Source organism: Cyrtonyx montezumae, unplaced genomic scaffold (assembly GCF_038088225.1).
Source record: "Cyrtonyx montezumae isolate F1298 unplaced genomic scaffold, pur_monq_1.0 scaffold_39, whole genome shotgun sequence".
Classification (NCBI taxonomy): domain Eukaryota; kingdom Metazoa; phylum Chordata; class Aves; order Galliformes; family Odontophoridae; genus Cyrtonyx; species Cyrtonyx montezumae.
The window spans coordinates 236,496-249,642 of NW_027072044.1; the positions used below are offsets into that span (position 1 = coordinate 236,496).

A 13,147-nucleotide genomic window follows, 5' to 3' on the forward strand; every position below is an offset into this window, starting at 1 on the left:
CTGTAGATATTGAGGGTCACATGGCACTAACACTTCGATTCTCCTTGTCAGCCTCAAGCCCACCTGAAGTAGTGATGCTTCTCCCTGGGCTAACAGGCTGTGCAATCTCATGTCCTTGAGCTTGGTACTGTGTCCAGCATGCTGGTGCCTGTGACCCTCACAGCCATCAACCAGGTGCTGGTTGAGCCCAGGGCCTGTGGGACTCAGTGGGTAACATGGTGAGGCAGAATGCAGGAGGGCTGCTGATGGCACCTCGGGCAGGCACTGTGCCATCCAGGAGTTGGCACGCTCTTCTAGACGTGGGTTTGAGTTCCTCCAGGCTGGGGAGGGAGCGATACCCCTGCTTCACCATGCTCCGAGTGCTAGGCAACTCTGTAGAGATAACCCATGTTTTCTCACAGCCGTCTTACACGAAAAACAAACCACGGCGGTGTTTCAGTCTACAGTGGGGTATTGGGCAATGTTTGTCACTTAGCCCAAGTGCTTTTGATATGGGATTTTGGAGATGTCCCTCCCTCAGCTGCTTATAAATTGCACTCTTTTTTAATTGGGAATTGGAGCTTGCAGCACTGTGCAGGTGAGGAATTGGGAGTGTGCTCCTAGCCCAAGAAAGCAGGTTTGGATGCTGTGAGTTGCAGCTGGCCGTGCCTTTCTCCACTGCCATCAGGAGCAGGATGCTGCACAGTCCCTTCTTCCTCCAGACCTGGTTTGGTCCCATCTGATTCATTAGAGCAAAGTCTCTTTCCTTTTGCTAATATCTGTCATCAGACAAATGTGCTCCTCGCATTGCCTGCTTTCACTTGCCCTAATGGAGGTATGAAATGCCATGCTAAAATCCACTTCTTATAAGGATGAAGGATAACATTCACCTCTGACTGGTTAGAAATTCATGGAAGCAATGACAGCTCAGCCTGTCAAGTTGTGAGCATCAACAGCATTTGATGACTGTAAACCTTTAAATAAAACCAACGTTGCTTTCAGTATGAGAAAATACTTCATTTAGATGATGAAACCCCTCAGTGTCAAAGGACTGAAAGCAGTGTTGAAAATGCAGCAGCTGCCAAGCACCGATTCTTACGAGATTTTAAATCTCCGGGGAGCAGGCATGCAGGGGGGGCTGCGTCCCCCTCCAGCTGTGCCGCAGGGACAGCTGAACCCCGGACCTCCAACGCCCCGAGAGCCGAGCACAGCAAGCAGGCGCGGGGCCAGAGCTTCCTCATTAGGCGGCGGTGTGGGGTGACGGGCCGCTTCCAATTGCGAGGCAGGGAGCACATGACATAAGATGCTCCAGATCTGCCTCATGGGCGCTAGTTTAAAAATAAAGGCTATTACGCATCGGCGCTCGTTCAGAGAGGCTGCGGGAGGAGAGCTGCTCCGAGGCGTGGACGATGCGTTGTAAGGCTGAGCTGGAGCCCTACGGTGGGTGAATTTGGGGAGGTCTGAGAGCCGAGCCTTAACATTTGGGGCAAAAAAGTGCGAAATGCGAATGTTAACCTCTTAGTGCTTTTTCGAAGCTGTCATTGTTATGCTTATTTTTAAGTGTTAGAGGGGATGTGTCATCTAATTCTCGTCAAGCTTTCCGAATGCACTGAGCATAACGTGAAGAGCACTTTGACTAGTTAGAGAATTTACTGTATTTAATGCAAATATAACAATCATATGGGTTTGTCGTGGCTAGAAAGGCCCATCAATTAAAGCTGATTTCACTGTAGTATTCTGCCTTATTTTAAAAACCCCGATTTTTACAGGGACAATGCTGTGTGAATCAGATGTGCGTTCGACACTTGCAGAGCCAGTCCCCATGGCTTATCTCAATGTGAATGCTCAAGGGAACGGCACGGTGTCACTGGACGACGTCACGATCAGCTCTTCTGCTAGGTTTGTCTAATTTAAGATCTTATTTTTTCCTGTCGTTACCTGTATGCACAGCACATAGCTTGTATTCAAACATACTTTAGGTTAATTGGGACATTCTGATTTTTAGAATAAATTTCTAACATTTGTTGCTACCTACAAAATCCAGAAGTTGCATCTATGATCTCAACCCCTGAAAAGAAGGAGCAGAATTATTTTGCTGTATGTAGCTGCACTCTACAGAGCTTGAGGTAGTGTGCATTTGCTAGAAGCATAAGGCATGGGAATGGTTGTATGTTCTGCAGCTTCAGGAAGATCAGTTCTTACAGAGGAGCTCCACATAATGGTTAATTCTGCATTATTGAGAGGACACTGATTGAGTACTTAGTGAGCACTATGTGCACGTGTGAAACAAGGTGTGCCTCTTAGGGACAGCTTGTGTGCAGCACCTGTGCTGATTTTTTTTTTAAACCAAACTAGGCAACCTGGTAGTCCCTCTGTTTATCTAAACTCATGCTAAAGAGCAGATTAATAATCAGTTATCATTCAAGTGTAATGGGGTGTAGCTAGCAGACTTCCAAGGCTCTCTACCTATTTTGGGAAGGGATGAGTAGGAATTATATATATTAAGGAGGAGGAAAAGGAGACTTAATTCACTGTAAGAAAAGTAGCTGTGGGGTTGTTGTTTTTTCCTCATGTAACTGAGTCACTTCCATACTTTGCCCACAAAGCAGGTGGAGAAATGATGCAGACCTACTGCAACTGAAGGATAATCTGTGTTGAAAACTGTTCTCAGTAATGATGATGAAATATGTACTGAGGGAGACCTTGTAATCCTTTTGGGAGAAATAAAGGAAACTGATTTATGTTCCTCTGGTTTGTACCTTGCAGATTAGATAGAAGTGATTCTACTTTTGGACATGACACAGGAGTAGCTATGTCAAAGCTCTGTGCCTTAAATCCTGTCATATGTCCAAAGCCATAATTGTGTAGTATCCCTTAGAAATTCAAAGAAAACATAAACTGGAGGGAAGCAATTTACTGCTTAGACTGAGAGTCACGTGGGGCTTTGTGGCTGATTTATCTCTGCTTTGATCCAGCAGAAAGAGAAGCAAACGTGAGGCTTGGCTGGCATCCTGCTGGGGTTAGGCTGAGGGGTTTGCATGGCACTGGTTAGTGACATCCTGGTTAGTAACAGTTGCCAAGCCATCTTTTTCCAGAAAGTTCTTCCTTTAGGCAGAACTTGGTGACCCCACTTTGTGATGTCATGGGAGGACCCTTCTAGAATACGACTGAGTACTTGGAAGAAACTGTGTACTCAGTGTGGCAGTGGGGAGGAGTAATGGTGTAAAGGAACAAACTCTTAAGACACCCTTGAGCAGAAGGCCCCAGAAGGCTGTTTGGCAAGGCAAGGTGGAACTGTAGTTTGTAATCTTGGGTGGGGTAAAACTTGGGCCTTAAAGGAGGTAAAGTAGGTCTGTCCAGGATAGGGGAACGAATATCATCTGCCTGTAGTTTGCAGTGGGTGGTTTTGTTCTGGGGGCAGAACACAGAGACTCAAGTATCAAATCTCACAGGGTCTGGCTTCCAATTGTGACTTCATTATTCCATGTCCTCATCGCTTAAAGTTCTATACAAGTCAGTTCTGGAAAAGGTTGGAGTAAGAACACTGTCCTACCAATGCTGGCAGGAGGTTTTTACCAAATCTTGCAAGACTGTAAGTAAAAAGGGCCACTTTCATCTGGAACCACAGTGCAAGCTCCTTGAGGATTATGGCTGAAGTAGAGGGGTTGTTCCTGAGAGTGCCTTTTCAGTTACTTCACAAACATCTGGTGGGAGCCTGGTGGACTAGCTTTATTAGAAGTACCTAAGAACAGGATTTCCTGCTAGATCAATTTCCTGCTTTTAGTTGGCCTTACCTTCTGCAGGAAATCTCTGTGGGTTTTCCCGAAGGGTGGTTGCTGCACTGCATAGCAGAAAGGCCTTGGGGGCTGCTGCCTTCACTTAAACTTGCAAAGTACAGATAGGAGAAAAGCAGCAGATCTGCACAGCTGTTTTTGTCCTCACCTTCCACACTGCTTCAGGCACAAGGAATGTTTACCTGGTATTAAATTGTCACAGCTTTCTGGATGCTTTGTTCATGGATTCTTCTGCAGCTTCTCTTACAAGCAGAGCAACGCACACGTGCTAAAAAGCAGGGCATGCAAAGATTGCACGCTTGTTTAGGTGGGCCTGTTTTGTTCCTATATCCATGCAGCCTGAGCTAGTGAAATTAATAAAGCCAAGTACAGAACGTCAGGAACCACTAATCTTTGTTTGACATGCAGGGATTAACACAATTAAGTGATGGAGCAAACATGCCTCAGGTGTTCCTCAGCCTGTCCAGTGCTAATTGCTTCTGCCTTGCAGAGCTGTTGAGGTCTGCAACATGGAACCAGCTGCAGTTCCTAAGACAGAGAGATCTCAGATGAACAAGATCGATTTCACATGTAAGTGGAAAGTGTTTTTATTTACTGTTACATGCATAAGATTATTCTTTAAAACCATAACCATGGAAGAAGTGTGGGATGGTCTGTCCATTGTTTACATTTCTATTATGGCAGCAGAGAATTTCTAAATACAAGATGTTGAACAGTTATCTTTACCTCCAGCCTCTTCACCTCCTGCCTCCAGTGTGTGGACAACACGACAAGATGGAGAAGTGAAGCTGAGGATGGATGAGGAGGGCATAGGCAGCGAGGCACCGAAGACTGTTCACAAACTGTTCCAAGAAGCTGTTAGTAAATACGGTGATTATTATGCTCTTGCATTCAAGAAGAATGGCCAGTGGATAAAACTCACATATAAGATGTACTATGACAAGTGCTGGAGAGCTGCCAAAAGCTTTCTGAAGGTGAGCTCTTGTTGAATTCTACTCCATGTGCATGCTCAGCCAGTGTCAGTGCTGAAATAACTGCAGTCAGCTGTATCTTGAGCTTGCAAATTCTCTGAAAGCTGATGAGACTTAAAATGATAGGAAGATATTCGAACATGCCATGAGCATCTTGGTGATTACTACAATGTTTTGGTACATACATACAGTTTCCACAATATTTTGAAGGAGAAGTATTTGAGGCATGTGGCTCCTCAAGTCTTGTACGTTTTCTTCTTTCCAGGAAAGAAACTTGAAGGAATGCCTGTGAATCCAACTTAAATGTTCAAACTGGCTGAGACATTTGCTTGAGCTGTTGAATACTAAGGCATTCTGAGAGAGAAACTAACATTACAGTACTTCCTGTTTTATATTTAGAAAGTCTTATTTCCTGAAGTTGAAGCCATTTTTATTTTTTTTCCTCCACTCAAGCTGTGGTATCTTCCAGTGTACGTACTTCCACTCTCTGTGGTGCAAAAGAATGGCTGAGGCAGATTTAAAGACTTGAACTTCAGCAGCTGGAATTCCCTAGCTAAGTGTCTCCAACTGCCATCGGAACTTGTTCTGGTCATTACTCATGTCTGACTTCTCTAACCTGTACTAAATGACTAAATGTCTCAGCAGTGGTTGTTTAAATTAACCTCTTACCTTCCAAGCCCAAAGGGAGCTGACAACTACCTAGCCTGTAGTTTTGTAGCACCGTGTGTAGCAGTGAGCTAATCACATTGAATGCAGACCTAAGCAAATCCAGAAAATCCTTTTTGCCTTTAATTTTTTCTCTCTTGCCTACTGATAAAGTTGGATAGTGTGATGATAGAAACTTTGATTCTTGAGAAGTGTGTGTGAATTACCACACATAATAGGATAACTTTTCCCTTGACATTGTGCTCACAGCAGAAATCTGTAAATTAAGCGTTCTTAAAGGAGAAATAAAATTGCTGTAATCTCATCTTTTGTTTCAAGCTGGGACTGGAGCGTTTCCATGGAGTGTGCATCTTGGGATTTAATTCTCCAGAGTGGTTTATTGCTGACATTGGAGCTATCTTTGCAGGGTAAGATGAGTTTTGGCTCTCAAGATGCATTTTATTTTAGCCTTCAGATATTAATTCTGTTACTTATGTGAGGAGGAGTTTTTGATTTAAAGCAAAGCAAGTTCTGCTTATATTTGAACTTAATGAAGATACCTAGAGCGCAAACTCTCTTTACTTCATTAAGAATTAATGAGACAAAAAACTTGTATTTTAGGAAGGTATTTCTTTATTAAAATGAGACAAACAGTAGGTTAATCCAGAAGCATGCTTAGTTGCATTTCAGCTAAAAATGTGATGGTGGAAATGGTCGGAGTGTCACAGTGGTCTTCTGTCTGAGGCACTTTGGCCAGTAACTCCACTCTGACATGACCCATGCACAGAACAAAGCCTCTGTCCTTAGAACTAAGCTTTCTGCTTTTTGTTGTTTCCTTATGGGACATTCTTCCTGAGGATATTCCTCTGCTAAAAATGATCTTTTTTTTTTTGTTTGCCAACAACTCTGCTTATCCTCTAATACTGTATTTTTCTCCTGTTTTTTTTTCTCCCCTTTGCTTTTGCAGTGGACTTGCTGTTGGGATCTACACTACCAACTCTCCTGAAGCCTGTCATTATGTAGCAGAGAACTGTAGTGCCAACATTCTGGTTGTGGAAAACCACGCACAGCTGCAGAAAATCTTACAAGTAAATACAGCTGTTGAATGACTAGAGGCTATGTCTCCTGCTGGTAGATATGGGAGGGTAAAGCTACCTGAGGGATATGCTGGATCTGAAAGCGGAAGTGAAATGATTAAGCCAACTTGATGTGTTCCCTGTTTGAGCCAGATGAGTGATCACTCGTGGTAAATCTCACTAGAAGATAATGGTGGCTCTGCAGCATGACAAAGCCTTGAGCTTCAAGTATGATAAGCCAAAATGAACAATTGAGAATCCCTGAGATTGGCAACATCTCAGTCCCAATGATTATTGTCATTACTGAGGCTTCCCTCTGCACATGAAATTCTCTAAGCTTTACTTCACGTGGCAAGTAGCAGTAGCATGTTAAGTGGTGGTTTGGTTAGGCTTAAAAGAACAAGCAGGGTTTGCTTGTTCTCGCTGTTCTCACGAATCTCCCTTTCTAACACAGTTTGAGCATAAACTATCTCATGTGAAAGCTGTTATCCAGTATGGGGAAGAGCTGAAAGAGAAGAGACCAAATCTGTATTCCGTAAGTACTAACATCTTACTGGCTTGTACATACTGGCTGTACTTAACTGGTGGCTTGCAAGCAATGATAGCCTTCCACTGTCATGATGAGTATGATGGTTTCAGCACTTGCCTGGCTGGAGTGGTACGTGTCTGCTGTTGTTCAAAGCTTGATAAACCATGCTGTAGGAAAAGGTGTAAGCGTACTGACCTCTGCTATATAGGTTTGGGTCCCAGAATTACTCCTGCTCAGCACTCCCAGGGTGAATACCAGGGTTGCTGCAGAGCTGGGAAGCTTCAGGGCAGAGCTGTCTCCTTTTCTGTTTCTTTCCACATCTCCTCTGGCAGCCAGATACAGGAAACATGGTTTCTTACTCTTCACCTTGGGCTTAATTTTGTTTATGAATTATAGCCTATAAAGTGATGAAGTTTTTCACTTCTGTATACAGTGGAAAGAGTTCTTGGACATTGGTGAAGATGTTCCAGATTCTCAGCTCCATGAAATCATTGAGTCACAGAAGCCTAACCAGTGCTGTACCTTAATTTATACCTCAGGGACAACTGGACAGCCAAAGGGAGTAATGCTTAGTCATGACAACGTGAGTATCTCTTTGTATGGACGTCCATTCTGAGAACTGTGACCGTGGGTGGGTGCTGAGGGACAGCAAAGGTCAGCTGATGGGCACACCTGGTCTGAGGGTCACAGTGAGCTGTAGCCTTGATTTGTGAGCTGCTCGTTCTGTGTTGTACCTGCTCAGAAGAGTTGCCCCTTAATACTGGGCTGTGTTCTTGTTGCAGTTGACATGGACACCATTAGCAGCTGGACGTTCCTTAATGGTGACGGAAGCTACTGAAAAGCAAGAGCTGGTGGTCAGCTATCTGCCTCTCAGTCATGTTGCTGCACAGATTATAGATATTTGGTTATCAGTAACGTTTGGAGCACAGGTTTTCTTTGCTCAGCCGGATGCATTAAAGGTAAAAATATTAGATAACAGAAAAACGTGTGCTCATCTACCTGCTTGTAGCTAGGAGTAGCTGCTTGAATGCAAACCTGGGTGGCTTAACAAAGCTTTCAGAGTCATGAGATGACTCTGCTTGTGCAGTGACAAAGTGCTGCTGTTTAAGGGTCTGTTAGTTTGAAAAGTTTAGGCAGCCTGACCTTTGCCTTTTGGGTCTGTGTGACATGTCAGGATGAGCTGACCAACAGTTTCACAACTGGGAGCTCCTCACTGTCTCGGCTGGCACCGCTTCTGTGCCCTGATGTTTTGGTGGAGCTTTGTGTTTGCTGTGTTTGCTCTGTCCATATTGCAAAATGGTCCCACCTTTACATCTGTGCCCTGGGAAGAGAAATATGTCCCAATGCTCTGTCAGCATGGGCATCAAGAGCATCAACCCTTGGTGTCTTGTCAAAACCAGTGCAGAATAGGAATTCTTCTGAGGCTCTTTGCTCTTGTGGAGCATGGCAGGAAGAAAACTGGTATTGTTGGCACTCAGCAGCAGCACTTCAGCTTAAAATGATCCATTTCTCAGGAACTGATGGCACTTGTAGGCTTTGGCTAGTGAGCAGTGCTGACCTGAAGTCTGTACTAAAGCACTTCTGAAAGCTGTGTTCAATTCTGTTCTGCTCAGGGCACCCTGGTGGACACCCTGCGTGAGGCGAGGCCAACTGCCTTCTTAGGAGTTCCTCGTGTCTGGGAAAAAATAGAAGAAAAAATGAAATCTATTGGTGCAAAATCATCCACGCTCCAGAGAAAAGTGGCAACATGGGCCAAGGGAGTTGGGTTGCAGACAAACCTGAAGTGGATGAATGGGTAATTACAAATTAACTTAAGGGATGTTAGGAATGTTAGGAGGACTTTAGCATCTAATGAGGAGTTGCACTGCGCATAACAGGCCAGACTCGTGGACTTGAATTAAAAACCAGAGGTAACTGTTGGTAGAAAGGGTGGGCAGCAAGAGCTGGAGACATGAGTAATTTCTGTTGTCATTTTTCACTGAAAAAGCCGAATTAGGAGATGGATGAAAAGAGGACAAGGAGAAGTTTTACTTTCTGGCTTGAGATCCTGTACTGGTTTTTCTTCCATAGGTATTCTGACGTCCCGATGAACTTCCGCTTGGCCAGGCACTTGGTGTACAAGAAGGTTCGAAGGGCCATCGGGCTGGATCGCTGCACCAGGTGCTTCACAGGAGCTGCTCCCATTAGCAGAGAGACTCTGGAATTTTTTTTAAGCCTGAATATTCCTGTGTATGAGCTATATGGCATGAGTGAGAGCTCGGGGCCTCACACAGTATCCATACCTCAAGCGTTTAGGCTTACCAGGTAAATAACTCCTGTAAACACAGTGCTGCCAGGAGGAGCAGAGATCCTTTAAGGTTTCTGTTGTACCTGGCTTGTTTGTCTCAGCCATTGCAGCTCAAGCCTCAGTCTTATAGCCAGTGAGACATCTCTGGGGAGCCAGTTCCTCTGGCCGTATTCTGCAGATGAAGAGATCTGCCATGGGCAAAGGAAGCATTACTTAGACTTGGCCTGGATTCTCTGGGAACTGAGGAGAAAGCAAGGGATTTGTGGGAGGAGAGAATTAGCAACCTACAGTTCACCTTAATGTCGAATGAATGAATGCAGTCAGGCTGTTCTGTAGCTTTGGATGGCTCGTTCAGGCCCCACGTGTTTGGTCTGCAGAGAAATACCACCGTCAGTAAAAGTGTGCAGCCAGGAACATAAATTCTAATTCAAAGCTCAGGTGTTTGAGAGCAGTAAGTGGAAGCACCAGGTGTGCAAATGCTGATCTCGTTGCAGTAACAACTTTCTGTAGTTTCCTTTACACACACAGATGACTTTAAAATTTTTAACTTCCCCATTGGAGTAGTTGTAGTAAAAGGCTGCCTGGCTTGGTTCAGACACTTCAGATTGAGTGGGTACCACTATCATTTCACTCTGCTGTTCAGTTACTGAATATAAAAATAGTAATAATTAAAAAAGCCTCAGATTTGTTTGTGTTCTCTTTGTTTAAGCTGTGGAAAGGAAATGGCAGGCTGTCGGACACTGATTCATAAACCAGATGCAGATGGCAATGGGGAGATCTGCTTTGCAGGAAGGCACATCTTTATGGGCTATTTGAACATGGAGGACAAAACCAAAGAGGCAATCGATGAAGAGGGCTGGCTGCATTCAGGAGACCTTGGCAAATATGATAAAGATGGATTCATTTACATCACTGGCAGAATTAAAGGTAATGCACCTTGTCACTTTTCTTTCTTGAGGTTGTACAGTGCAAGGGTCGGATGCATCAAGCCCTGATAGTTCTGTAGCTGTGGCTTGCACAGAATTGTATTGAGATACTTCTTCTGAAGGTTTTAATATGAATATGGCTGCAGGGTGTGCTGCCAGCAAATGAGCACGTGACATGGCTTGTGAGGGGAGAAGGATGACCTCTGAAACCAGTGTGTGACTGCGAAGGGAGAAATGATTTCTTCAGCAGCAGTTAATGCTTTGCTCACTTGTGTGTGCTGCTGGCTCCCTTCAGTTCGAGCTGGCTTTGCTAGTTAACCTGTAAGAGAAAACAAAGCTTAATGCTGTTGTGAAAATGGCTTGCAGCAACACAGCTCTTGGCCAACACCAAACAAATCCAAATCTAATTTCATGAAAGACTCTAATCATGAAAGAGATAAATGGTTGTGCAAAAGGGCTGCTTTAAGAAATCTATAAAATGCAGCCAAGAAAGACGGGCTCATCTCTGCTCCGTGTGTAGCTTTAAAAACTCTGCTCTGCCTCAGCAAGTTTTTGGCTTAAGTTTCTGAACAGGTTGGTTGAATTCCTGAGAATCTGAGGTGACTGTGGTCATGTGCTGAGGTGTTTGTACTCTACACCCCATGTTCCCAAGCTGCAAACATCTGAGGAGCATTAGAGCAGCTCTTGCATACTTGTTTGACTGCTTGTTTGCACACCTTGGTCTCAGCTCTCCTAGCCTGGCTGGAGTCTTTCTGGTTCACTGCCTTCTCCAGATGTTGGGACACACTCATCATTGGATCTGTGTGACCACAAAGGTGCTATGAAGTCATTTCAGGTTGTGAAGGAAGGAAAAGGGAAGCCATAAGCATTAATCAAGATCTGACTGTTTTCCAGAGCTCATCATCACAGCAGGAGGTGAGAACATTCCTCCTGTTCCAATTGAGGATGCTGTGAAAGAGGCCTGTCCCATCATTAGCAATGCAATGTTGGTTGGAGACAAAGCAAAATTCCTTGCTATGCTTCTGACACTCAAGGTAGGATTGATTTTGCCTGCTTAATGGAAAACGGGATGGGGCTGAAAGGATGTAGATTATTTTGCAGTACAGTGAGATGACTTTATGTTCTGCAATGCTTGCTAGAGCCTGAGAGTGCTGCAGAGCATGGCTTATAGCTGAGTTGCACTTATACTGTACAGGAAAAATGAGCACTTGCCATCTGATGTGCCACCAGTGTTCTGCTGTTCAGGGCCACTGTTTATCTCTGTACCACCTCAGACAGAAAGCAGAAAAGTACTAAGTGACATAGCAGCCAAACTGAAAAAAGAAACCTGCTTTTCTCACCAATATTTCAGTATTTCCCAGAGCAGTTCAGACAGTAATGAGATGTCAGAGATTTCTTTTTAAAACAGTGGCTTTAAACTCCACAGCAACACGTGTGGGTGGACTGTACTGACTCTTCTGTCTGGGGCTGGAGAGACTTTGTAGGCTGGTGCATTTCCAGGACAATGTTAATTGCTCATTAGTGGGTCTGCAGCTGCCAGCCTTCTTGCCCTTGTGCCAGAGCTGCTGAGCCAGGCCCTGTTGGTGCTGCTCTCGTTGGTGTGAGGGGTGGTGTTGAATTCCAGCAGGCTGCTGTGCTGCTGTGGGATATGGACAAGTTAAGCTCTGGCCCAGAGAAGAGGAGGAGTTGGTGTTTTGCTTAATTTGGGATCACAAAGGGAAGGATTTAGAGGATGAGTTCTGTGCCCAGTTTGCTCCTGAGCCATTGATGTAGCTGTTGAGTGTGTAGAGATAACAGACGTCTTTTAACAAGCTGACATTTGAAACAGCAGTTTGTATAAAGCACATAAAAGTGGTCAACTGCCAATTGGTGCTGAGGTAGGGAAGGTGATGCAGCAGCTTCTTGTGGGCATCAGGTGTGTTAGTGTGAAGGGGTTCAAGTTTTTTAAACGACATAAAGTGACCTTTCCTAACATGTGTTGCAGTGCATCGTAAATACAGAGACTGGGGAGCCAGGAGATGACCTCACTCCAGAAGCTATTGAATATTGTCAAAAACTGGGCAGCAAGGCTACGAAAGCCTCTGAAATCATAAGCAGCAAGGACAAGGCCATCTATCCAGCTATCCAGGCAGCAATTTCAGAAGTCAACAAGAGAGCTGTCTCAAATGCTCAGAAAATCCAGAAGTGGGTCATTCTGGAGAAAGACTTTTCTGTCGGTGGTGGAGAGCTGGGTGAGTGGTGGGCGGGTGGCCCCACCTTTGGGTGCTAGTCAAACAGGCAACACAGGCAGAGCCTGAAACCTGCAGCACTTCTGCTGCAGCTGCTCTGTGCCACAGCCTTTGTGAGGGTGGATGGGTTATCCTGGACTTCCCAGCTGTGCCTGACAGGACTGAGCAGAGCAGTCCTTGATGTTGTTGTGCTGTCTGCTGCAGGGTGGTTGTGCTGTTTGTATTCATGGGGCAATGGAGGTTATTAATCACAGGCAGCATTTAGAATTTGCTGTGGTTTCACGTACTCTGAGTCCTCCTCTATGCTTGCTTCAACTCTGCGTTTGATTTGTGTCTCAAAACGACGCTGTCTGTAGCACTGGCACCGTTAGAGCCCCATGCTGTGTGTTTTCCACAGGCCCAACCATGAAACTGAAGAGACCGGCGGTGGCACAGAAGTACAAAGACCTGATTGATGACTTTTATGCAGATGCAAATACACCAACAACAACGGAGAATGCTCTTCGGCAGTAGCTGGCGTGGTAGGAAACTCCTCCCACTTCTTGGTGCACAAGCTCACTGTCAGCCTGGGCTCCCCGGGACAGACTCAGTGGGTTCTGCAGAAATAAATGAGGCTTGGCTGTGTGGTTGCCCTCCTGAGTTGCTTAGCTGTACATTCCTGGGCCCTTTACTGCAGTGTGCCCAGCGTGGTCATGCCCAGTGTTTTCCTGTG

General features: G+C 45.0%; 1 protein-coding gene across 2 annotated transcripts; it reads left to right on the top strand.

Annotated features, from left to right (window-relative positions):
- Window positions 1-1,248: 1,248 nt before the first annotated feature.
- Window positions 1,249-13,147, top strand: ACSBG2 (acyl-CoA synthetase bubblegum family member 2). Of its 2 annotated transcripts, none has more exons than XM_065745836.1 (15): window positions 1,249-1,419; window positions 1,749-1,878; window positions 4,264-4,343; window positions 4,506-4,747; window positions 5,729-5,817; window positions 6,357-6,477; window positions 6,920-7,000; window positions 7,428-7,577; window positions 7,777-7,953; window positions 8,608-8,789; window positions 9,065-9,298; window positions 9,991-10,208; window positions 11,102-11,241; window positions 12,192-12,438; window positions 12,833-13,147. In XM_065745836.1, the coding sequence occupies exons 1-15, from the start codon at window positions 1,389-1,391 to the stop codon at window positions 12,946-12,948; spliced, it is 2,238 nt and encodes a 745-aa protein (XP_065601908.1). In that variant the 5' UTR covers window positions 1,249-1,388; the 3' UTR covers window positions 12,949-13,147. The 2 variants fall into 2 exon arrangements, with proteins under 2 accessions (XP_065601908.1, XP_065601909.1); XM_065745837.1 differs by having other exon boundaries at window positions 1,249-1,395.

Coding starts and splice junctions, on each gene's coding strand:
- ACSBG2 (XM_065745836.1), top strand. CDS start 1,389: ATGCGTTGTAAGGCTGAGCTGGAGCCCTACG. Junction 8,790..9,064: donor AACCTGAAGTGGATGAATGG/GTAATTACAAAT, acceptor TTTCTTCCATAG/GTATTCTGACGTCCCGATGA. Junction 12,439..12,832: donor TGTCGGTGGTGGAGAGCTGG/GTGAGTGGTGGG, acceptor TGTTTTCCACAG/GCCCAACCATGAAACTGAAG.